The sequence below is a fragment of the Coenobita brevimanus genome, chromosome 23, assembly GCF_032717465.1.
Source record: "Coenobita brevimanus isolate Jiangsu-jjx chromosome 23, ASM3271746v2, whole genome shotgun sequence".
In the NCBI taxonomy this organism is placed as follows: domain Eukaryota; kingdom Metazoa; phylum Arthropoda; class Malacostraca; order Decapoda; family Coenobitidae; genus Coenobita; species Coenobita brevimanus.
Window position 1 is genome coordinate 449408 of NC_136976.1, and position 24358 is coordinate 473765.

The window sequence follows — 24358 nt, forward strand, 5'->3', positions numbered from 1 at the left end:
ATCGTCTGTTCTGGAATGATGCAGGAATATTAATTGTTGCAAATGAAGATTTAAAGAGAAGGTGGTGTGTAAACACTACTGTTGTTTGCTGGTGCTGAATGAAGACTATAACTGGGACTGAGAGCGTCTTAGTAGTGCTGAACCAGTGCAGGGCCCACGACCTGAGATTAAAGAGGAAGCAGTTAGAAGTGCAGTCAGAAGGATGGATTGTGCCTGCCATGTCTGAAATATGGTACAGTAGTGCCTGAGATGCTCCAGACTGTGGGTAAGTTATGTGTAAAAATGGTTACTGATTTGAATGCAGTTGTAATGGAAGAAACAACACCTGAAAACTAGTTAAGAGTATGATTGTGAATGTGTAGTCTTTAAATGAAAAGGTGATGCAGTGGAGAGGGGTAGTTACAGAGGGTTGAAGCTGATGGCTCAAACAGTAAAGGTTAGGGAATGGGTCACTGAGAGCACAGTAAGGGGGAAAGTTAATATAAATAAAATGCAGTTAGGTTTTAAGCCAGAAAAAGGCACAACTGATGCAGTGTTTGTTTCCAATATTTGGAAGAGGGATACCACAGGCGGAGTAGACAGTTGTTTTACTTGTTTATGGATTTAGAGGTGTGTGATTGAATTCTCATGTTTGTGGTAAAATGAGGTATGATAAAGCTATATTAATGAATGGATTGTCAGATTGGTGAGGAAAAAAGAAGGAGCAATTATGTTTATGGGAATTGGTGGAGAGTTACATGAGGAATTTCTTGTTAGGATTCAGTGCTGAAACCTAAAATCTAAAAAACAAAAACATACCCATTGAGGCTGTATTTCACACACAAAAGAGTTATCACTTCACTTTAAATTGCACACGCACTATTTATTTTGCACTTGCTTAGTTATTTGGCAATAGCAGTGTTGTTTCAATAGTCTTTAATGCACAAAATGCAATGAACAGCAGATCAGAGCAAATGTAAACACTGGGTGGCCATCTTGGCTCAGTCACCTGACTGGGAGGCACTGCAGTCAGTTGACAGGAAGGCAGTGTGTGCATGGTAGACACAATTTCCAAGCCATATGTTTCAGTTTTCACACACAGAAAGTTATCACTTCACATAATATGGCTCACTGCACTATTTGTTAAGCACTTGCACTGTTATTTGGCAATAGCAGTGGTGTTTCAGTGGCCTTTCATGCACAAAATGGAATGAAAGACAGACGATCACAGGAGATAAAAACACTGGGCAGTCAACGTGGCTCAGTCAGCTGACTGGAAGGCATCATTCTGGCAGATTCACAGTCATGTCACCATCATTATTTTGAAAATGGGTTTAACTTTTTGTTCATCATTATAGCATTTTATCACATGTCGAACAATCGTATAATGGGACCTTGCTGTATAGTCTAATTACTGTAATTATAATTTGTCATATCCAGTTACCACTGGGATCAGAAGAAGCAGACCTGGTTGCTTCAGATGCCAAATTGCTGTTGGAGGAACGAGAGCTGCTGCTGCAGGAACTCCAGACACTGCGTAGACAAAGGCAGCAAGAGGCATCTGACCACCAGCAAGAGTGTAAGTTAATTAGAGAGATATTGCAAAGGTAGTAACATACACAGAGATAGTGATTTTTCTCTCTGTATTGTACCCAAAATCTTGGAAAGATTTCATTTCTTATCTCTGTCATGATGGATGACTTGCTGTTATATTTCATATATTGAGACATTTGTGGGATGGTTTGAAAGTCTGCAAGGCTTTTGTTTGGACATTGCTATCTGGCAACTCTGGCATGACTGGGAGGCTTTAATGAATGCTTACTGTGTGGAAAACCTTCCAGCTGTCATCAAATGAAGTTGTACAGGTTGAACATCAGTATAACTGGATTGGGTTTACAGCAGTTCAGGATTCAATGGCACTCACAAGCAGTAGTGGCACTGTGTAGGTTTAATTTAATTTTTTACTATAATGAAGGGATTAGCAATATCAAAGCACTCACTGCAGTAAAAATGCCTAGAAAACTAAAGAAAAATTGGTGGGAAAAGTAAAAATCTTGTTTCATTAAATCCCCTCTGAGAACTAGTGTATAAACAAAACTAACAGCACATCAGGTCACTGAGACTTTGCATTTAGCACCCACAAAAATCAGGTTCCCATTAGTGTAGAACAACTGAAGCTGCTTATTCTTAGGTGCCAGAAGATAATTTATTTGGATAAAAAAGATAAATCATGATTTTGTACTTGTCATACTGTGATAGCATAGTCCTGACTTGTATGCTGCTGTCCCTGTGGCCCCATTCTCATCTTGATGGGAACATGGATGACAGCAAGCCGATGTTCTGCAGTTCCTCTTCCCTTCTGGGGGGATAGGACTGCATTAAGGGACTTTTGTATAGCCAGGTAGTGGTCTTGGTGTTATCTGCACAGTCATATGAAGGCATCCATCTCAAGCACCAGTCTTATCTGCCAGTGTGTAATAATTTAACTCTATATAATGGTAGTAAGGCGGGTGCAGCAGAAGCTGGACGAAAGTGAAGAACGTGGAAGCAGCCTGGTTGCTGAGGTGGAGTCATGGAAACAGGAGTGTGAAAGTTTGGAGGAGCAGTGTCAATCCCTGCAGGAACAGCTTCGTGGCTCCGTTACCAGAGATGAGCACCAGCTTGCAGTGGAGGAGTGTCAGAGGTTAGCATTATCTTATATTTCTATGGTAGCCTTCATATGTGTATTACAGGTTTATATTCCTTGTGTTGTGAAGTATTTATTTGTTTAGGACCAATGCATTTTATATAACACATATGTAGGGTGAATAATGTTGAAGGCCTCAGGGGATCTAGGGCCAAAATGTTGAAGGCCTCAGGAGATATAGGGGTGAGATTAGTCACTGACCTGATATATATGATTATATATGAATGTGTTGTCCCAGATGGTTGGTTGAAGAGTGTAAATGTGTACAAAGGGAAGGGTGATGCCCTGGAAAGTGGAAATTATAGTGGTATAAAGCTTTTCGATCAGATAATGAAGGTAATGGAGAGAGTTCTAGAAGGTATGATAAGAGAAAGAGTGAATATTGATGAGATACAGTTTGGGGTTATGCCAAGCAGGGGGACCACTGATGCCATATTCGTTGTTCGACAGCTTCAGGAAAAATATATCGGAAACAAAAGGTATCTGTATTTTGTTTTTGTTGATCTGGAAAAGGCCTTTGACAGTCCCTAGAGAGGTGATGAAATGGGCAATGAGAAAGCTTGGCTTGTAGGAGTGGCTGGTTAGGGTGGTTATGACCATGTATGTGGGTGCACGCACCCAGGTAAGAGTGAACGGAGATTTGAGTGATGAGTTTTCCGTGAATGTTGATGTGCATCAGGGGTCAGTTTTGAGTCCCATGTTGTTTATCATGGTACTTGAAGCCCTTTCACGTGACTTCAGAAATGGACTCCCGTGGGAGATGTATGCTGATGATTTGGTGTTGATTGCAGAGAATGAAAGGGAGGTTGAGGAAAGATTTAGAAAGTGGAGAGATGGTATGGGGCACAAGAGCATAAGGGTAAATGCAGATAAAAAACAGAAGTGATGATACCTAGGGTTGGTGGCAGTACAGTCAGAGAAGAGGGAGAGTGGCCATATGCAGTTTGTCACAAGGGCATAGGAAGTAATTCCATCTTGTGCAGTGTTTGTGATAAATGGGTGCACAAGAGATGTAGTGGTATTAGAGGTAGACTGCAAGATAATGCTGATTTTATGCGTGCAACATGTCAGGGAGAGCAGGTGGAGATTGTCAGGCGTGAAAGGATTGAACTTGCTGGTGAGTCTCTTGAGTGTTTAGAAAAGTTTTGTTATTTGGGAGACATGTTATGTGCTGGAGGTGGGGCTGGAGCTAGCTCTGTGGCTAGGGTGAGAAGTTGTTGGAAGAAGTTCAGGGAGCTGTTGCCTGTCCTGACACTGAGAGGACTCTCCCTATGTGCTAAAGGGTCTTTGTATGCACGTGTGTTAGGAGTGTGATGCTGTATGATAGTGAGACCTGGGCAGTTAAGGAAGAGGTTTGCACAGGCTCAAACATACGGAAATGACAATGATTAGTTGGAAGTGCAGTGCTTCCCTGTGTGCAAGGCATGGGGGGGGCTGGGTTTACGATGGAAGAGTTGAGAGGTAGGATGGGACTGGAATGTACTGGTGTTGTGATGAGGAGAGGTAGAGTGAGATGGTTTGGGCATGTGGAGAGGATGAGGGATGATAATTGGGTGCAGAAGGTGAGAAGTGTTAATATTGGGGATGGGGTTGCGAAGGGTAGACCGAGAAAGACGTGGGACGAGGTCATTAAGTGTGACCTCAGGATTAAGGGACTGAACAGGGAGGCAGCCATAGATCGAGCAGCATGGAGAGCCGCCATTAGATGACCAAGGCCAACGCGTGCAAGCATGTTGGAGCCAATGAAAACGAATAAAGAGAAGCTTAAACCTGTCAGAACTGCAGATGTGCCCTTGAAGTGTGTAGAAAAATTTTGTTAAACAAGGTTATACGATCCAAAAGGGAAAGGGGGGAACTGAAGCTAGCTCCATAGGAGTAGATCAGATAAGTTTTGGGAGCTGATACCTGTCAATATTGAAAGGGCATTCCCTTTGCACTAAGGGAAAGTTGTATGCAGCATAAGTGAAAAGTGTAATGCATTACTGTAGTAAAACTTGCACAGTAGATGAGAGTGACTGTATGTAGGTTTTAGCATTCAGAGACAGGGGAAACTGGATGGATGTTCGTGCTTCCTTGAATGACAGTCACAAATAGCAGAACTGTGCATGAGTCGCAGAAACATCAAGTGGGAACTGAAGGCAAGGATGATATAATGAGAAGAGGAAGACTGAGGCAGTTTTGACATTGCATAAAAAGATCACTGAGTTTGAATGTGCAGAGTAGAGCACCAGGAGGTAGGCCTAAGAGGAATGAGGTCCTACAGAATGACCTTAGGGCTAAGGGACTGAGCAGAGAGCCCACCTCAAATCATATAATAAGCATGTAAAGCAGCCTTAAAGTGAACAAGGCTGAAACATACAAGCATATACAGAGCCATTGCATTTTGAGATGAAACCCCAAAAAAGCACGTCAGAGTTGCTTAAACGAGGTGATGTTGATCATCTTTTTTTTATTGGAAGGGCATCGTTCATTATAAGTTTGTTCCAAGCGGTCAGACAGTCAATAAAGAGTTTTACTTGGATGTCCTGAAGCATTTGAGGGAGGCAGGGCAAAGCAAGAGCCCTGAGGCATGGACATACAAAACCTGGCTGCTGCATCATGACAGTGCACCTGCTCACGTGTCGCTCCTTATCAGTAACTTTTGGCAAAGCATGAGACGATTATTGTCCCCTAAACACCCTACTCTCCGGATTTGGCCCTTGCAGACTCCCCCCACCCAAGTTGAAATTCATCCTGAAAGGTCTCCGATTTTGAATGATTGAAGAGACACAAGAAAATTCAGTATGAGAACTGCGCACCATCCCTGAAAACATGGTCCATGATGCATTTCAAAACTGGGAAAAAATGCTGGGAACAGTGTATGGTTGGTGGAGGGGAGTATGTTGAAAGAGACAAGTCTGGTTAAGTTGAAAGTTCATTCATTCATCATTCATTGCCAGACGCCATGTATCCCAAACGGGGTGGCCAACGGCTTAGAGTTAATTGTTTTTACAGGGAGGGGCACTAATCCTCCACCAACCCCACTTGACACGTAGGGATGCCAACAGCATCTGGTGTTCCCAGGCGGTCACCCATCCAAGTACTAACCAGACCCAACGTTGCTGTAAAGCAATAAATTTGTTTTTTTCAAAAGTTTGTTTTCTTTTTGGGCAGGCCTCATACATACCCAGCATAGTATGTCCCTATTTTCAGTGATGATGCATTTGGAAAAATCCATCGCATGATGATCTTTCCTATATTGCATCAGTTATAACATGGGTTCAATGGGGATATGTTTTTGGCTAAGGGTCACCCACCCAACAAAGTTTTAAAACAAGTTTCCAACTCACCTAAACTGGTAGCTGTTTCACTTCACGGCACTTCATTTGATGCTTAACACCAAAATTAAGTCTAAAACTTAAATTTCCAACTCATCTAAGCTTGTTGTTATTTCATGACTGCACTTCACTTGCTGCGTGAACTCTAACACCACATTACTGTTTCATCACTGACACTAGCACACCGAATAGTGATCAGTTTCATAGACCATCTTGGAACAAACAAACAACTGTAAGCTTATATGTTGGCAATTGTGTAAGTGTGAATAGTGATTGTTGGTAGAAAGAAAAGGTCCTAACTTTTTAATCATGAGTGATTCATCTCATACTGGTTCATGTAAAACGAGGGTCTGCTGTATCAAGAAAACAGCAAAAATTGTATTATGAGTACCTTACATTGGAAATACATCATAATACAGAGGAGCAACTGTATGAATATCAACTAGTTGGCTTGTTAATGTGAGCTGCAACTCTTCTGCCAGACTCTGACTAGAAAGATATCTTATGGAGCTAACCTAAACTAATAAAGAGAAAAATTTAATGGGAGTTGATGGAAATGCACTGAGGCAGCACCACCTCTTTTAGCAGTACGGTATGTTGGTAACCAGAACTGCGAAGTTTCACCTAGCCAATTCAAAACAAATGAGGTGTCTAGTCGAACAATGATGAACATGCCAAATATTTAAAATTGAGATTTATGTCGCAATACACTTGTCTACCATTTTTCTATCCAGTGGAAACGTTTTCACGGCATGTTCGTCTTTACGTCATGGTCGAAAGTCCATTACAGTAAAACAAGGTAGATTTTTGTCCCACCATGCAGCAGGTTGGTGCACATGGCCTATGTCTCTCCAAGAAAAGTGGAAGTGGAAGAAAGACAAATATGCCAGCAAGTACTCCCTCAGGCTGCCAGTGAGTGGTGGGTCTCATGATGATGTCACACTCACAGCCAATCAGCAGCAGTGTTTTATGGGTGTATTGGCAGGTGGGTGTGACCAGATCCTGCCCTTCCCAGTTTTGTTTACATTGTAAGCCACACAGATGTGCTTTTGGTTTATTACATTATTTTTACCTCAGATTTACAGTGATTTACATCACAGCATGAGTGACATACATAGTGATGACGACCAGGAGGTCCCTGAGCATACATGGAAGCGAAAACATGATTCATCTTCTTGGAAACATGCAGATGCCAATCAAAAATGAAATGCTGGGGAAGCATATGTGAGTAATAGCACAGAAAAGGAAGTACCAGCAGGGAAAGTCAGTCCTCCTTGTAAGTGTGGCTGCTTCAGCAATGTGGGCAATGATAAAGTGAGTGATCTATTTACAGCTTTTGGGGCAATGAGTGATTATAACAGACAGAACAGTTACATTGCCAGTCGTGTGAAAAGTGTTGCGGCTTTGTGTCAAAGGCCATAAATCACACAAGTCACGTATGATTAGTTATTGTGTTGAGTATGCCAATGTGACTTATGTTTGTTGATCATCACTTCTCAGCTTCACAGTTTAGGTGAGCGTAGAGTTCATTCTGTACTCGACAAAGTGATTGTAACCGGATAAGTAGAAACTGACAGGCGAGGCATTGGTCCTAATCCGAAATAAGTTAGTGAGAACGGAAGGCACTAGACCAATGATATACTGGACTGCTGTTAATCCTCACACTTCCCATAGCTCTTAAATCCATGCAGCACTGCTGTTCATAGGTTGGTGTTTGTCCTTTTCATTTTTGTGGCAATTTTCATTTTTTTTTTTTTTTTTCCATAGAGGTACTGTGGTATAGGGTTACTAACTGAAAAGCATTATAGCCTGATCTATCATATATTTTGTATTTTATTGTTGTGTGTCTTAAAAGTCTATTTTTTATGGCATTTTTTACTGAAATCGGGCTACTGGTTCATGAGTTACAACGAAACAGATTTTTAACTGTTTATCTCAAAACACTGATTTGGCACATTTGTCGTTACTTGACTAAACTCCTCAAGTGAGGTGTTCAGTGCAATAGGAGTGAATGTGTAGTACTAAAGCTTTGAGGAAAACTCATTTACTTTTCTTATGTTATGCTTTTGAGCGGGACATGAAAAAAGTCTGCTTGTATATTCTGTTTCTCTAAACTCAGGTTTTACACATTCACCGTAGTCATACTGACCACCTTATTTGCTTATGATGACAGTGTAATGTATTACATAAGGATAGAAAGAAAGAATACATAAATAACTGAATAATTACAGGTAGTTTTTGTGAGGCTAAAACCTAATTTTTCGCCCATAGTAAATCCTTTTGAGGCATCCTTTTGGAAGAGGTTCCAAACCACTTTTGACACCACACAAGCATTAAAAATGGTGGTGAGAGGAAATAGTTCCAGACTGAGAGAGCTGAGGAAAGGATGCTTTGCATTTTGTCTCAAATTTTAATGTCACATGAGGCTTGATGATCCTTCTCCCAGTGCAATATTGGCTCATCCACTTGGTTGAGCAAGCTGCTCTGCATAAAAGTAACCAGGCAGCGTAACAGGTCATCTTGAAAAAGCACAGACACAGAGAAGAACCAGTGACAAAAAATAGAGGTGACACAATGCAACCTTGCAAAAAAATGATATTCCCTTGCATCTCAGACAAGAGGAGAGGATGAACTTTTTCATACAGTGCTCTGTTTGAATAATTAGACAATACTTCAATGCCTGGGGGAAAAATAACATTATGTAATGTGTGACAGTCTGACTTTTAGTTTCCTCCTGCAAGTACACCTCACCATGTGCTTCAGTTTTTCCCATACAGCAAGTCCCATGATGTTAACAGACTTTATAGTGTTATAATCTTGTTTAAGAGTGGTTCAACACAGTATTCTTGCTGTCCAGTGTTGGTAAACCACTGGTATGGAAATGCATTCCTTGGGAACTAATAATGTTGAGGAGTCACATCCCAGGGATATCAACCCACTGATTCACAATCCATCAATAATAAGCAACCGTATTGGAACAGTGAAGACCTCCTCAAGAGTGTTCTTAATGTGTACTGATAACTTCTTGTTTTCTGACCACAGGGACTAAAAGAACGGAATGAGTACTAGTGCCTGGAGCATCACAGCTCATGGGGTAGTTCTTGTCAGCACTTAATTTTCATACACTGTCAAGATAAGAAATATACAGTATATATGGTTCATCCCTTTAAGGCCAAAGTATCAGAAGGATATACTTTTCTATACCTTGTCCTTGGTCTGCAGGGGTAATTTAAAGAACCCAGTAGAGTAAAGGGTTAGGCCCTTATGTGTTGCTTTTTGACAGTCATCCTTGTATACAAACAGCCAGTTATTGAAACAGAAAATAGATTTTGTATGCTCCAAATGAGCCCATATATCCTGACACAAGAGGATGTGGAGGCACCAGCCTTAGACTTGTACCTGAGGGGGTCATAAGAATTGGTCTCCCCCCCGCCCCTCGTGGCACTCCCTTGCAGGGCTTAACCCATTCATCAGAAAGAGGCTTTTATTTATTTATTTTTTAAATCATGCTATCCTTAGACAATTGTATTTTTAAGATTTTTTCTTTTTTACTTCAGGGATAGATGTAGCCTTCGTTAACCTTTCAGTACAAGAGATCTTCCCAGTGCTGAATAAAATCATTTGGAGATAGCAAGACTAAATTAAAAGATATTCCACCGTACTAAAGGAGCTAACTAGGATTTGAAGATGGTTTGGATGCCAGAGAGGTGATTTAGTGTGAAGTAGCCTAGGCTTCATGGCAAATTAGTGTCTGGTGTCTCTGCTGCAGTTGCTTTTGTATATGGACCTAATGAATTCTTGAGGCAGTTTTGTTTACATGTTCTCTACAATATTGTATCTGGTCAAGATGGTCTTGTTATTGCTACCATTCTTATACTTGTATGTTCTAGTTCAAGGCACCTGAATCGGCACCTACTTAGCCCATGAATCTGAGGACACACATTGTAGTTTAATGTAGTTAATACCAGATGATTTGCCCAGCTGAAGAGAACCCTCACAAACCAAAGGGGTTAAGTGCCTCCACACCCATTTAATGAAGGAAAAACTTACGTCTGGCAGCATAACGTGCTATTTCATATACAATTATTTCACACAGGGTGCACATACAGTTATCAGAACCATTTCATTGGATCAAATGAAAGCTTTACTGACATTTACCTTGAAATAATAGTCTGTAATTCTTTCATTTATTGTTGATTAACAGTCCAACTTGCACCCAAATCACTTTGTGTATCACATCTTGTGAACCCTCCGTTTCATGCACATCATGCACTTTTTCATATCACACAATACCTTCATGTCTCTTTCATTGCATACTTTTACTATTTCACGACTTTTTCTTTTCTTCATTTGCACCTCTTTATTTCCCACAGCCATACGTGCTTGCCCAGCTTTACTGGGCCCTGTGCAGGGATGGAATCCAGTTCTGAGGATTCGTTTGGGTAGGTGCTTCTGGGTAAATGAAATTTCAAATCCCGTAACCTCCTCCAGTATTGTAGGAATTGCATAACTGATTGTGCCATGATTGGTGCATAGGTATAGCTATGTGAGGTGGAGCTGAGAATCTGAAGGCTTAAATGATGAGTGAATGGATTTTTGGCCCACTTTTACCACTTTTGACAGTTTTCCTACTTTGTTTTCCTTTTTTTTGTGCTTGGATCTTATTTCCCTTTTTAACAGTGCATTCATATTAGGCAGGTTCACTGTTAAGGATCAGATAAAAATTATTCACCTGATAGTAATTGCCTAAGTCAGCCCTGTGAGGTACTGGCTCAGCCCTCCTGAATTATTATGACAGATCCAATTGTCCATTGCCCTTAGTCTCCAGCAGTGATGAGTCAGCTGACCATAATGCTAAAGAGAGATGCTCCAGAGCATGTGGTGTGCGTTTAACAGTATGACTTGGTTGCCTTTGGAAACTGTGCCTGGGAACACAGTGTTGCATCTGATTAGAAAAGCATACTCAGTTTTTCATAAAGATCTAAGAAATGCAAATGGGATATGAGGCATCATGGACAATGAGCCTTATTTACATGTTTCTAATAAAAATGTCACAACTATGGTACTTTATTTAGTAACTCCCAAATTTGTATATCCTAATTAATTGTCATAACTCATGCACAGTAATTACTTTTCAGTGACAATAATGAAAATGCAGTTGTAGAAAATACAGTATAGTGAAACTTTCACTGATAATTATTGATATGCAGTTAATAAGTAGTGAATAGTTATTATACCATAATTAGTATGATCTTATCTAATTATTATACAATATTAGATTTTTTTCACCAACAGGTGATGAAAATATAATAAAATTTGCTCAGACATCCATTAATTGTGTACAAATTATGTAATTGCTACACAATGAATAGTGTATCCTAATTAACAGTTGTGAGAGGGTTTTGAGCCTGGAAACACCACATATGTAACCCTTCAAACTACACATTGTAAGATCCCTTTTTCTCATGCTGCAGTGTACCCCATAATAGAAAACATTTGTTTGAGAAAAATTATAGTAAACCACTTACCACATTTTGGTGGCAGTCACATAACCAAACCCCTATACAGTAACCCTGCCAGTTGCATGGGTTTTCTTATGTGATAAATGTCATTGGAGCAGACAGATAAATCGTACTCATAATAGATAAACCCAACGAAAAAAATTGATATGTGTGGGAAAATTTTAGAAATCAGCTCCAAAAACACGGGCTGCCAGTTGCTGATGTTTGAATGTCCTGTGTGGTGACATATGTCAACATGGCTGCCATGCATGTGTACTCTGCATCCTCTTCCCTCCCCCTTTCTCCGCTTCTGTCACCTGACTTTGACCCATAATGTGCCACATGAATATCCCATCCGATCCCAGTCCCATGTTGCCCTGACAGTGCTAATTGATGGGCAGTGGCTTCCATCCATTGTGCACCAGCTACTAGTGGAGGTAAAGATAGGCCATGGCAGGTTTTCATGTCACAAGAACAGAAAAAAAAAGATACTGCAGAGGTTCAGCACCGGAGAATGTGTGATTGACATTGCTAAGAGGTACAGCATTAACAAATCTAATGTCTCCACTGTCAGTAAGAATAGAGACTAAATCGAACGAGCTGTGCAACTAGCAGGTGGCCAAGATGTTGGGAAGTACTTGTATGTGAAGAATCAAGTGTAATCTTCATTTGTATACCACTTTGTACATTCCATTAACTTTTTTTTTTTTTATAATGTCCAGTGATGCTCCTAGCAGTTGTATGTTTACCACATTGAATGTTACGTGTGAATCAGGGAAGGCCAAAATTTTTCAAGAGGGCCAGAAGGATTACGTAGGGAAAGTTTATGGGTTTCACCCTGCTAATTAGCCATATAAGGGGTTTGATCCATCCGTCATCCAATCCTACGTTGCCCCATGAGGAGCGTAGAAGCCTAGGCTAGGCATTTGGTCCTGACATTTAAGTTTAGAGTGACCATCCTCACACATCCCTGAGTGGCATTACGTGAGCAATAAACCCCAACCACCTGTTGGATATAAACTTTCACCGGCTCGATCCGATTGGGGTGCAGTAATTACCCACTAAACCACCAGGTGCCAAAAATTTGGTTATATGGTTACCACCCAGCACAGTAAATGGTTTCCTGGTGTACAGGAAACCATTTACCATGTCACTCAGTGTAGAGTCACCCACAGGTAGAAGGAAGAGGAAAGAATGAAGGAATAAAAGACAGAAGTTGGAGTGTAAAGTCACCCACAGGCAGGACAAGGGAAGACTGAAGGAAAGAAAGACAGAAGAGGATGGAAGGAAAGAAGGATGGAGGAGAGGAAAGGGCAGACACCCGAGAGCAGCACTAAAACAAGCGAGTGGATGGTGAGTGCCCCACCAACCACAAAGGGGTTTGAATGGTGATATATACACAGTAAAATTCAACAATATATTAGCCATGCAAAAGGAAGGGTTATTTTAGTGAGTAACAGTAGCATATGGCTGTAAAAATATGCCTCTGCAGCCAATAGCTAATAAGCTGAGATGATGATGATGGTGGTATTATTACCATACCACTCTTGAATTAAGCCAAGGCTGGAGCCCTACCTGCATCAGAAAACACAGGGTATTGCAGTTCCCCAAGCTGCTGCCTCTGCCTGATAGTAGGGACCCTAACCTGACAGTAGTGCCCTAGGAGGCTGCCCCTTCATCATCTCAGGAGGGGTGCCTTGAGGCCAGTGGCAGTGCCACTGGTACAGTCCATTAGGTTATGGGCCATAGTTTTTGACTGCTGTGGGTGGTGTGGCTGATGTCCTTGTTTCAGTAGTGCCCACATTGCAGATTTAAAGTGACGGGTCCTGGCTAAAGAGAAAACCTGGCTCAAAAGACCCAAACTATCCCATGGGCTTAGGTTAGCTACCTCTGATATGGTCATGTGAAAAGAATAGCAGGAAAGTTGACTAAGGCAGTCGGTAGGAGGGTGGTGGTTGTGTGCTGTATGCAAGAGACATGCTGGAGAGGAGGATCAGCTAGGATGATCAGTGGCAGGAATAATTGGTGTAGGGTTTACTGAAACGTTGGGAATGATGGGTTTAAGAAAGTGGAGATCTTGGCTGAGAGCAGTGTTAAAAATGCAGTAGATGTGACTAGGTTGAGTGATAGAATTCAGTAGCTCTGAAAGTCATGGTTAGGAAGAAAGTACAATACTTCAGTGATATCTACATAGGCCCCACAAGTAGGACTAGATAACAAGGTTCAAGATAACTTTTGGGATGATATAATGCATATTATTGAGTTATTGTTCTTAGCAAGACTGGTTCAGTAGTAGATAGTGATTTGAACTGAAATGTGGGGGCATAAGTGTAAAGATATGAAGAGATACATAAGGGTGGGGTTGTGATACTAGAAATGTGGAGAAGGAAATAACCTGAGTTTTTTTGGAAGCTTAAAACATTGTAATTTGTAATTCATGTGAAAAGAGAGAATAGACTGGCAAGATGCATTTCTGAAGATTTCTATAGCCATATTTGCTATTTGGTTACAAAATTAGGTAAGGGATTAATTAAGGATGTTTAAGTCATTGCTGGTGATGAGCATGCTTAGCAGCACTGATTACATGTACGTACTTGTATGTGGTATGTTGCTGAGAAAAGTGTGAGGGAAAGAAAAAGACTGATGTTTGTTGTTGTTGGTGGTGGTGGTGGTGGTGCTTTATCCCAGTCTGTCTGGCCATGCAGACTCATCAACCACAAACAAGCAGCTGCCATCCTATGGCATACTGCACCTTGCTAGGGTTGGAACAGGGTCCTTCCATATGGCAAGGTGCAAGGAAAAAGAAGGCATAGTCCCCTGGAGGACAGCAAATACAAAATGATGGTGAGAATTCAGATAGAAATATATATTGAGCAGGCAGTTCAGATACAGTAGTTCCAGTTCTTGACAACAAAACAAGCAGAGAACAGGAGTGCGGTGGGGGGACTTTTGGTAAACAAAGCAACGATATGGAAGATAATAAATTGCATCTGTAAAAGAAAAAAAAAGGGAGCGGGTGGAGTTCTTAATAAGTGTATCCTTCCTGTTCTAACCTAGAAAGTTTCTCAGATAGGTGAACAAACAAGAGTAGGGGATACAATTATCACAGTTAAAAAGAAGAAATGGATATAAGCTGGTCACAGTTTTCATAAACCAGATAACTGGTTGACAGCCTAGAAATGGACTTGAGAAGAAAAGACTGACAAAGAACATGATGGAGATGAAACTTGCAGATTTGCTGATTGGGTGGAACAATAAGTGAAAGTGACAAAAGATCGGCGAGGCATTCATCCTGCAGTGGACTGTATCATCTTGATGATGATGATGGTGGTGCTGATGATGACATGCTGTACATTGACACAGCGCGTGCTTCATTTGCAAGGAAATTGCAGGTGTTCCTCACCTGTAACTTTTTTGCTTCGGAATCCCTCTTCTTTTCGATGTTCCTGGCTTTAGCTGTCACTGTACCCTTCCCAAATATAAACAGACCAGCCATAATGGCATAAATTAACCCTGTTTCAGTTAAACATTTATCCCCTTCAACCTGATGGGCCTCTTCAAAGTGGAATAAAATTGTCTGACTTTAGCCAGAGTACTTACACGGTATAATGCAAAATGTATGTGCGGGCAGAAGTGGTTAATGATGGATGTTTGTAATACCTTCAGTCTGAGGGGTCTGTTCTGAGCTGAATAAAATTGCCTGGAATTAGCTAGAATAAAATGCAAACTGTGTCCTTAGTAGAAGAGGTCACTATAAATTTCCTGTTGCCTCACGTACTGTTACTGTAGGTACTGTAGTACAGTATTTGTTCTGTTATGGAACTGTGAATGCCCTTCAGTAATGTACAGTACTTTTCAGTCCAAGCACATGTCAAAGTGCATTTTTATAACAAAGGATATGGTAGGGTACTGTAGCACTTTAACCCCTAAAGAATGGTTGGAACAGTTCCTGATGTGCCTTAGCTAACCTATAGAGGCTAAACAAGTTTTATTAAAATATTCTGCTTTCTTAATGTGATTCAGACCTGAACATCATTGCACCCGTAATTGATGCTACCAGGCATTAACTCCTGAAAGGCAGCTAGGACACTTGAAAATTTATTCTAGCTGGACTGCTGTTCAGCTGAGGAAAGTACAGTACCCTGCCCCTATAGGGTTATTTAGTAAACATCCCTGGGGAAAGGGGAGAAAGAAAATCACCTGTGTATTACATGAGTGTCATAAAAGGTGACCAGAGTGTAGAACTTAACTTTCCCCAGTGTATTGACATAGGACATGTTCACCAGCGGTCTCATACCTCTTCTGGAACAGGAACGGGAGAAGACTGTACTCCTGCAGCTTCCTTTTTCATCTGACCTATATAAACCCAAAGAGATATCAGATCTTTTCTGTAGATACTCTTACCATGTATGGATGTGGAAAATTAGGTTTGGATGTTGGGTATGACTAACAAATGAACCAGTCTTAACTGAAATAAGTGAAGCGAACAACTGTCTCACCAGATGAAAAATATATTTCCATATTGTTAGATTGTTTGAGGAGCTGCGTAGGAATTACAACCATGAGTCTGGGACCCTCAAGTCTAAAGTTCAAGCAGCACGACATGAAAAGCGTGATTTGGCTGAGAAGCTTACCGATACATCCACTCAGGCTCAGCACCTCAGTGTCCAGGTGTCAGGCCTCAAAGGGTCGCTCAGGTATGTTATAAACACTATTATTATGTGGATTACTGTATATTTGAAATATCTACAACTGTTTAAAAGTACTTTTTGTCTCGAATAATGTGGGCACAGTGTATCACATCATGATGGGTCCGTAGTGGCAATGCCTGGCATTCTACCCCCATCCCCCCAAATCACTTACTTCATCATTCAGTGATGCCAACTTAATTATAGGAAATTACTAACCTCATCGCACAGTGATCAGTTTTGATTGATGTCTGGTTTTTCGCACTTCGCAAGGGACATACAGGTATTTTTGTACTTAATTAAAACTAGATGAAATGTACTGTACAGTCGACTGACAAGGAATATTAAAAGTTTTCAGAATTCTTCATAGGGTAGATAGGATACTGCGAAGTGGGTATGAAGGTGCAGCAATGCCAGTAGAAAATGAACTGAGTTCTGTGAATGTTGGCTTGAAACAGTGATATGTTTTGCAGCCATGATTATTAACAACATTGCACTGTATATATATCTGGATGCTTTTATAAAGGAAATAATAGGATTTGGCAGTGGATAATGGAATGTCCCTAGTTAGAGAAGGATGAGTGTGAAAATTGCCAGTACAGTACTGTACTTTTGTTCTGCTGCAGATACATTTTTCCAAAGTGATGATGAGTGGGAGTTACAAGGCTTGTTGAATGAGTTCAGAAATGAATGTAAGAAACATAATTCAAAAGTGAATACAGTACAACAAAGATTAATTATATGATAATGGGAGGAAGTGTAGTGAGGCTGAATGGCCAGGAAATTAAGAACATGAGCACTTTCAGGTCTGTGATGAGCAAGGATGGGAGTTAGAGAGTGAAGTGCAAGATAAAGATAAAGGAAGGTTGCAGGTACATTTAGGGCATTGGCAAGGAATAGGGAGGTGGATGGGGAAGTAAAGATTTCAATACAGTATTGTTATGATCCCCTCACTATTGTATGAAAGTTTGGACTTATTGGAATGATATGTGTCAAGAGTTAGAGAGATGGAAATGAGTTACCTAAGAGAAGCAACTAATGTGGAAAAACAGATAGACCTGTGAGAAAGTTTTGAAGCATTGTGGTGTTGATGTGGATGTGCTGGAAGGTGTGAGGTGGAGCACCGTGAGATTATTTGGTCATATGAAGTGACTTGGGAGTGATAGATTAACAAAGAGTGTATGTGAGGGAGGCTGAGGACAAAATGGAAGGATGGAATTGAGAGGTATGATATTATGAATGAGAGTTCTGTGGGATGAAGAGAAGACCATCTGATGGTGGAAGGCAGGGTGGCATGGAAGCAGTTTGTATGTGGCCACTGTCTGGCATTTGCTCTAGTAAAATACTTAAATGATCACCTGCCTGACATAGGATTGATATTATTAGGTGTCTATGAAATTGACTGGCTTAGTGCTATGCTTTTAATATATTTTTACCCAAATTCCCACCACTTATTTATTTTCTTCATTCTTTACCCTGCTTAACCCTTGTCAGAAGTTCAGACTCTTATTTCTTTTTATTTTATATAATTTTTATTTTGTCAGAAGTGCAGACTTTTCTTTTTATTTTATATTATGATGATGATGATTATTAGTGGTAGGTGGGGATGCTCACCATCCACTCACTCAATGTAGTGCTGCTCAGGTGTCTGCCCTTTCCTTTCCTCCCTCTTCCTTCCTTCCTCTACTGTCGTTCTTTACTTCATGCTTTCCTAATCCTTCTGCCCACAGGTAACTTTACACTCCCTCTTTTGTCTTTCTTTCCTTCATTCTTTTCTGTTCCTTCTGCCTATGGGTGACTCAACACTGAGTGACAAGCCAAATGGTTTCCTGTTCACCAGGAAACCATTTACTACACTGGGTGGTAACCATATAACCAAATTATGGTGCCTGGTGGTTTAGTTGGTAACTGCATGCTCCAATCGGATTAAGCCAGTGAAAATTTACATCCAAGGGGTGGTTGGGGTTATTGCTCACATAATGCCACTCAGGGATGAGTGAGGCTGGTCACTCTCATCTTAAAGGTCAGGACCAACTTGCCTAGCCCCGGGCTTTTACGCTTCTTATGGGACAACGTAGGATTGGATGATGGATTATTATTATTATTATTATTATTATTATTAATTATTATTTTGTTTTATATTTTTTATTATTTTATTTTATTATGCCCTCTAGAAATCTTCCCATCAACATCTTACCAAACCCAGTTAGTGTCTCTGACCACCTCAGCATACCCCAGCAAATGAGCTCTGACACTGCTGTATGTGGTTCTGTCCATCATTGCCTTGCTTCATGAACATTTTTGTTATTGGCTCAACTTTGCCTTGCGTGACATTATCAGCCTATTAATCTCAATTACCTTGCCTTACTCTATCACCCTCGTAAGTGACAACTTAACGTATATTCATGGTTTATCGTAGATACAGTTAATTTAGGATTTACATCAGTTAATTTAGGATTTACATTAGGATTTTTGTGGTAGGTGGGGGCGCTCACCATCCACTCACTCAGTGTAGTGCTGCTCTCGGGTGTCTGCCCTGTCCTCTCCTTAATCCTTCTTTCCTTCCATCTTCATCTATCTTTCTTTCCTTCATTCTCTCCTCATCCTTCTGCCTACGGGTGACTTTACACTCCCTCTTCTGTCTTTCATTCCTTCATTCTTTCCTCTTCCTTCTACCTGTGGGTGACTCTACACTGAGTGACAAGCCAAATGGTTTCCTGTACACCAGGAAACCATTTACTATGCTGGGTGGTAACCATATAACCAAATTTTGGCGCCTGGTGGTTTAGTGGGTAATTATTGTGCTCCAATCGGACTGAGCCGGTGAAGGTTTATATCCATGGGGTGGTTGGTGTTTATTGCTCACGTAATGCCACTCAGGGATGAGTGAGGTTGGTCACTTTCATCTTAAATGTCAGGACCAACTGCCTAACCCCGGCCTCCTACGCTTCTCATGGGGCAACGTAGGATTGGATGATGGATGGACATTAGGATTTTGAGAGCAGAAACACAATACAGTATATCTAACCAATAACCATAAGTAAGGCTGAGTTCCATACCTGCCACTGTATAGAGTGCTTAGTAACCATACTTATGACTGCTGTATAACTGTATTCCAGCAACAGAGCATAGTAATATTAGCTGTGAGTCTGATTCAAGCATCATCACCATCATCATCATTTACACCTTCCTTCCCACCCCAAAGTGGGGGAGACTGGGGCTAGAGGGCCAGAAGAAACAATGATAGAAGGAGACACAAACCAAAGTTTACCCAGTTGAAAGAGCCACACTCCCATTCACTCACTGTTTAAGCCCCCAGAGTCCTAGCTCCACCTGGTAGGTTAACAACATTCTACATGTGGCATCGCGCTCACCTATCTGGCAGTCAGTCCAACAACTGTCAAGTTAAGGGGTGCCAAATCCTGGTCGTAACTCCTCCGTGCAAAATTCATTCAGCCAGTTTGATCATTTAAGTCAGTTCCCTAGTCTCATTCTATCCTGTATGTCATTCTCACACTCTTTTACCATATCCATCCACCTTCTTCAAGGCCTGCTTTGTATAACTTTTCTAATAATCTTCCTTTGAGATTACCTTACTCTAATTTAGGACACTTTTTTTTTTTTTTTTTTCAAGTGACCGTGATAATCATTGCACTGTATTATGCTGGGAGAGATTAAACAGACATTGGCTGTGGTGAGAACTTTATCAGTAGATTTAAAAGGAGGAAGGTCTGATTAATTGAAAAAGTAACATTTTAGAAATTCTCAGCACCATTCAGAGTGGATAATGATCATTTTTCTGTACTTATCCTTGCCTCATACAAGTTTATTAGGTTACATCAAATTATGCATGGCATTTCCTCATATCTCACTTTATTATTCTCGTCATCTCTCACTCGGTTTCTTTTCATGTTGTTAAGTTGTAATTTGTGTCATACAGTAAGTGTTGCAGGGTAGGGGTTTTATGTCAGTTTCTTTCTTTCTTTCTTTTTGATGTAGAGTGAATGGTCACATAGATATCTTGTTCATATATTAGTCAGGATTTCATTTCCTCTGTAATTCACAGCAATGCATCATCATGCAAAAACAGACATGTTTAGAATGTGAATGAGTAGCAGTTGACATAGATTAATAATAATAATAGCAATAATAATAATAATTATAATACATTTTGGTTTATTTATTCATTACAGCCAGTGGCTGAATATATATAAGGCCTTCATCTAGTATGCTAACCTGAAGGGGTCAACAGGCTGACCCTGGCTGATCCTGAGGAATGCTGACACACTACCAAGCCTCACTGAGGCTGGAGTGGGGTATAGACACAAGGGGAAAGACTGCCTCATCATTACCCTGCTGAGTTTTGAAACCCTGTGGGTCTTCTGCCGTAGCATACCAAGAGCTGCACTTACCAGGGGAGAGCTCACCTCTCCAACGCTAGCAGTGTGTATACCCAGAGCAGGGTTCAAACTCCGGTCACTTGATTTGATAATCAAGTGTTCTATTGACCACCCCATCAGGCTGATACTGTATGAATCGTGAGGAAGAGCAGGCTTACCTACTGCTCAGAAATCATGTGATAATGCCTTTGGACCACATAGGTCTGTCTACCTGCACTCAAATAGTAGTTACAAACAAACAGTACTGTATATATATATATGTACAGATAAGGAGATGTATTAGTTTCAGAAGTGATATACTGTATATTGTTATTACAGGAGAAGTGAAAGCAAGATACAACGGAGGGAGAGGTCACTGAAGGCATTGCAGGCAGCCACCCGTCTAGCTCAATCTCGCCTCAAGTCTCTCACACAAGTCTGCAGGTAAATATGTCTTTTAGTGAGAAATTCTGTACAGCCAGAATTACTACATTCTGCAAACCTTAGGGTGGTTTGTACCATTATGTGAGAGGTTTTTCTGGTCAACTTATATTTTTGCAAATGAAGAACAAAACATTGAGATAAAATGTAGCATGTTAACATCCCATTCATGAAACAGTAATGTAAATCTGAAGTGGAGGAGGTCTTAATGGGATTCTTAGCTATTCAGCAGAAACAAACCAGAATTTGAACATCTGTCACATAATAAGTACCTGATTATGACTGCACCATTGATGTCACATGTCTGTGGCACTCATATGAAAACTGATAAGGTTACATTAACTAAAGTACTGTGGAGTATTACAGTGATGCCCTTGAGAGCACTGACTTTTCATATATTCATAACAACATTTATACATGGTGGTATCATCTTTCATGCCAACTTCCTAGTTCATACTAAAAATGAAAACAAAATGGTAATCACTTTCCATGTTTTCCATATTACCACAGGTATTGTAGTTAGCTGCAGGCATCCCCTGCTATCCAGTGGGTTTGTATAAAGTGTTGATGGATAGTGAATCATCTGTTGGCAGTTACATTGGAGGTTAAAATTATGCAACAAGCCCCTACCTTAAATACATATCCACTCACAATAATAATCCCTCAGTCTGCAGAGGGGTTATGTTCTATAATAACTTTAAAATTAAGTATTGATTTCCTTATTTTTAGTAAAAATTTTCCCATACATCTGTTATAAAAGTAGAGTTTACGGTGATAGCCATCTCACCTGTAATATGGCTAATCGGTCGACATTAGAAACAGTGGCATGGCAGATACAGAGCCTATGAGAAAAGTGGCATATGGTCAACACCCATCTCAGAGTTACCCCTAATGATATCACAAGCCTCCCCTAACCACCTGAAGCTGGCCTAATGTACCCTGTTACAGTAAAAACACACAGTACTGTAAATAACCTAAAGTGGACCACACCATCACCCAAACCACACAATCACTCCACACAGTCACTCAAACCATACAATCAATCCACACTATCACCTAGGCCACACCATCACCCAAACCACACCATCACCCAAACCACATACCGGGTAATCACCCTAAACTAACAAGCCTCTGAGCAGTCATGTGGCCCTTGTTGTGGCAGATACATTCATGCAGTGACCGTTATGCCATGTTTGAGCCTATGTTTGGGCTTATGTCTTATGTTGTGGTGGATATAACTGCATGGTGGTAACTCTTAGAACCTAACCAAGAAGCTTACTAATGACGATCATCACTATGGTAGAGTGCGTTGCAGGTTAGCTGACTGTATGTAATTTCATAGTGGAATGAACACTGACCTATTAGGATGTTCATTTGTGCTGTGTAGGAGTGGTTGTTATTGTTGAGGAATCTATAAAAATATATTTCATTTTATTTATAGAAACTTAAGAAAATAAATATTTTGTGGTTTAGAGTTACACAAATATTGTAAATAGTTATAATAAGTTAAGAATGCTGCTAAATGTTATGTAGGGGGAGTAAATACATTGATTCAAATCTTATAACAACATTGCTAAATTAGCAGGTTGAAAAGGTAAGGCATGAAACAGCTGGATACAAAAAGTGAAAGATGAAGAACATGTAAGTTACAGTAATGGATTGACAGCTAATGACCATGATGTGCTGTCTGCAGATGACAGACGTTGCTGAAGTGGTCAGTTTGGTATTTTTTTCAAGCCAGTCATATTGGATGTAGGAGAACTCTAATGTCTGTACAGGGTTTAAAGCTGTTTATGGCATTTATGAATCTAGAAAAAGCATACAACAAAGTAGAGAGAGAAGGGTTGTGGAAGGCTTATCTTATGTATTATGGAGGAAAGTGGAACAGTATATTGGTGAGAGAAAGGGAACAGGAAGGGGAATGTGTGAATAATTGAGAGATGTATGCGAGGACAAGGTAGCTTAGAGGTTGTTTTGTTCATGGCTATCTCCAGTCCAGGGGTTCCCAGGAGGGAGCGAGGCATCATTTATGATGATGATGACTGTAGTGAATGAAGTTTGCTGTAAAGATTCCATGGACCCCCAGAAGGAGCTAGTTAAAAGGCAAATTGATTTATATGTATTTTAAAGTTTTTCTTTCTTTTCAGTGAACTTCTTGAAGATCGAGAGAAACTTCTGAAGGCGTTTGTTGCTCAACGTAATGAAACTGAAGAATTATCAAAAGAAGTTACCCTTCGCAGTGCAGCAGTTGGAGCCTTGTCACAGAAACTGAAGGTAATAACTAATATTGTATATTTATCATTAAATTCACTAGTATGCAAAGGATGGAATAAAAGATGTAGATAATATGCTTTCATTTCATAGTGTCATTAAGTTATTAGTAGCAGTGACAGGTATTTGAACATATTACTGTAGACCAAAATCATCTTCCTCCTTCTAAACCCTATAGCTACTTGTGTAGTGAGGGGGGTCACTATGTTAAATAGATACTAGATGATGATATGTCTGAGTGATAAAAATGTATTTATATAACAGTTTTATTCTCTTGGGAATTTTGCTTTACCAAGTTTGCCCTGTATATTCTTGTTATACAATATTCCCTGACTCCATCCTGCAGGAGGAGAGGCAGATGTGGAGTGAGCGTATGGCGGAGAGTGAGGGAGCCTTGAAAGCAGCACAGTCTGCCTGGAAGAGATCAAGCAGAGAAGCATCACACTTGCGCACTCTGGTCACAACAAAGGATGACACCATTGCCTCACTTATAGCTGACTACAAGTAAGATGTGTATAACGGATATTTGTTTAGGAGCATGGATAAGGCAGTGGAGAAAAGCCCTTAGACTGAAGGAATTGAATAGGCTTCATCAGAATGGTGAGTCTGATAGATTGTTGCTCTGGCTACTGCTAGACAATTTATTCAGTACAATAGAGACTCCTCAGACTGAAGATGATTAAAATATTATTGTAGGAACTCCAAGAGGCTTTTCAGGGATTTTAGAACTCACTGTATGTGATTAAAATCTGACAATTATATTTATTATTTCAGGTCACTTGGTTTGGAACACAGTGAGGCTAAGCAGGGCTTGAGGCAACAGTTTCTGAAGCATCAAAAATTTCCGAAAGATTATAATTGATGTGGCATATAATGACATGTCTGTACTGGGTATATGGTCCTGCCTAAATGTTTGCTTTCTGCATGTAGTTCATCCCAGAGAACAGCCATATGTAATATGGAATGTACCAACAGTCACTTTCACTTCATTTAAAGACAGTCTTCTTATGTCTTATTCGCGAAAATGTCAAACTGGATGTGCTACTTCTGAGGTGATGATCAGTGAGTTCTTTTATCTTATTCTTGTTGACGTCAA

The 24358-nt window shown here is 40.4% G+C and overlaps 1 protein-coding gene across 1 annotated transcript in view; it reads left to right on the forward strand.

Annotated features, from left to right (window-relative positions):
* LOC145393045 (uncharacterized) overlaps positions 1–24124 on the forward strand; it is a 37996-nt gene extending 13872 nt beyond the window's left edge. Inside the window, exons 8-14 of the mRNA XM_080267383.1 lie at positions 1420–1558; positions 2482–2662; positions 16013–16180; positions 20890–20994; positions 23139–23265; positions 23609–23766; positions 24037–24124. Of these exons, the coding sequence (XP_080123509.1) occupies positions 1420–1558; positions 2482–2662; positions 16013–16180; positions 20890–20994; positions 23139–23265; positions 23609–23766; positions 24037–24124 (966 nt within the window). The remainder of the gene's footprint in view (positions 1–1419; positions 1559–2481; positions 2663–16012; positions 16181–20889; positions 20995–23138; positions 23266–23608; positions 23767–24036) is intronic.
* The last annotated feature ends 234 nt before the right edge of the window (positions 24125–24358 follow it).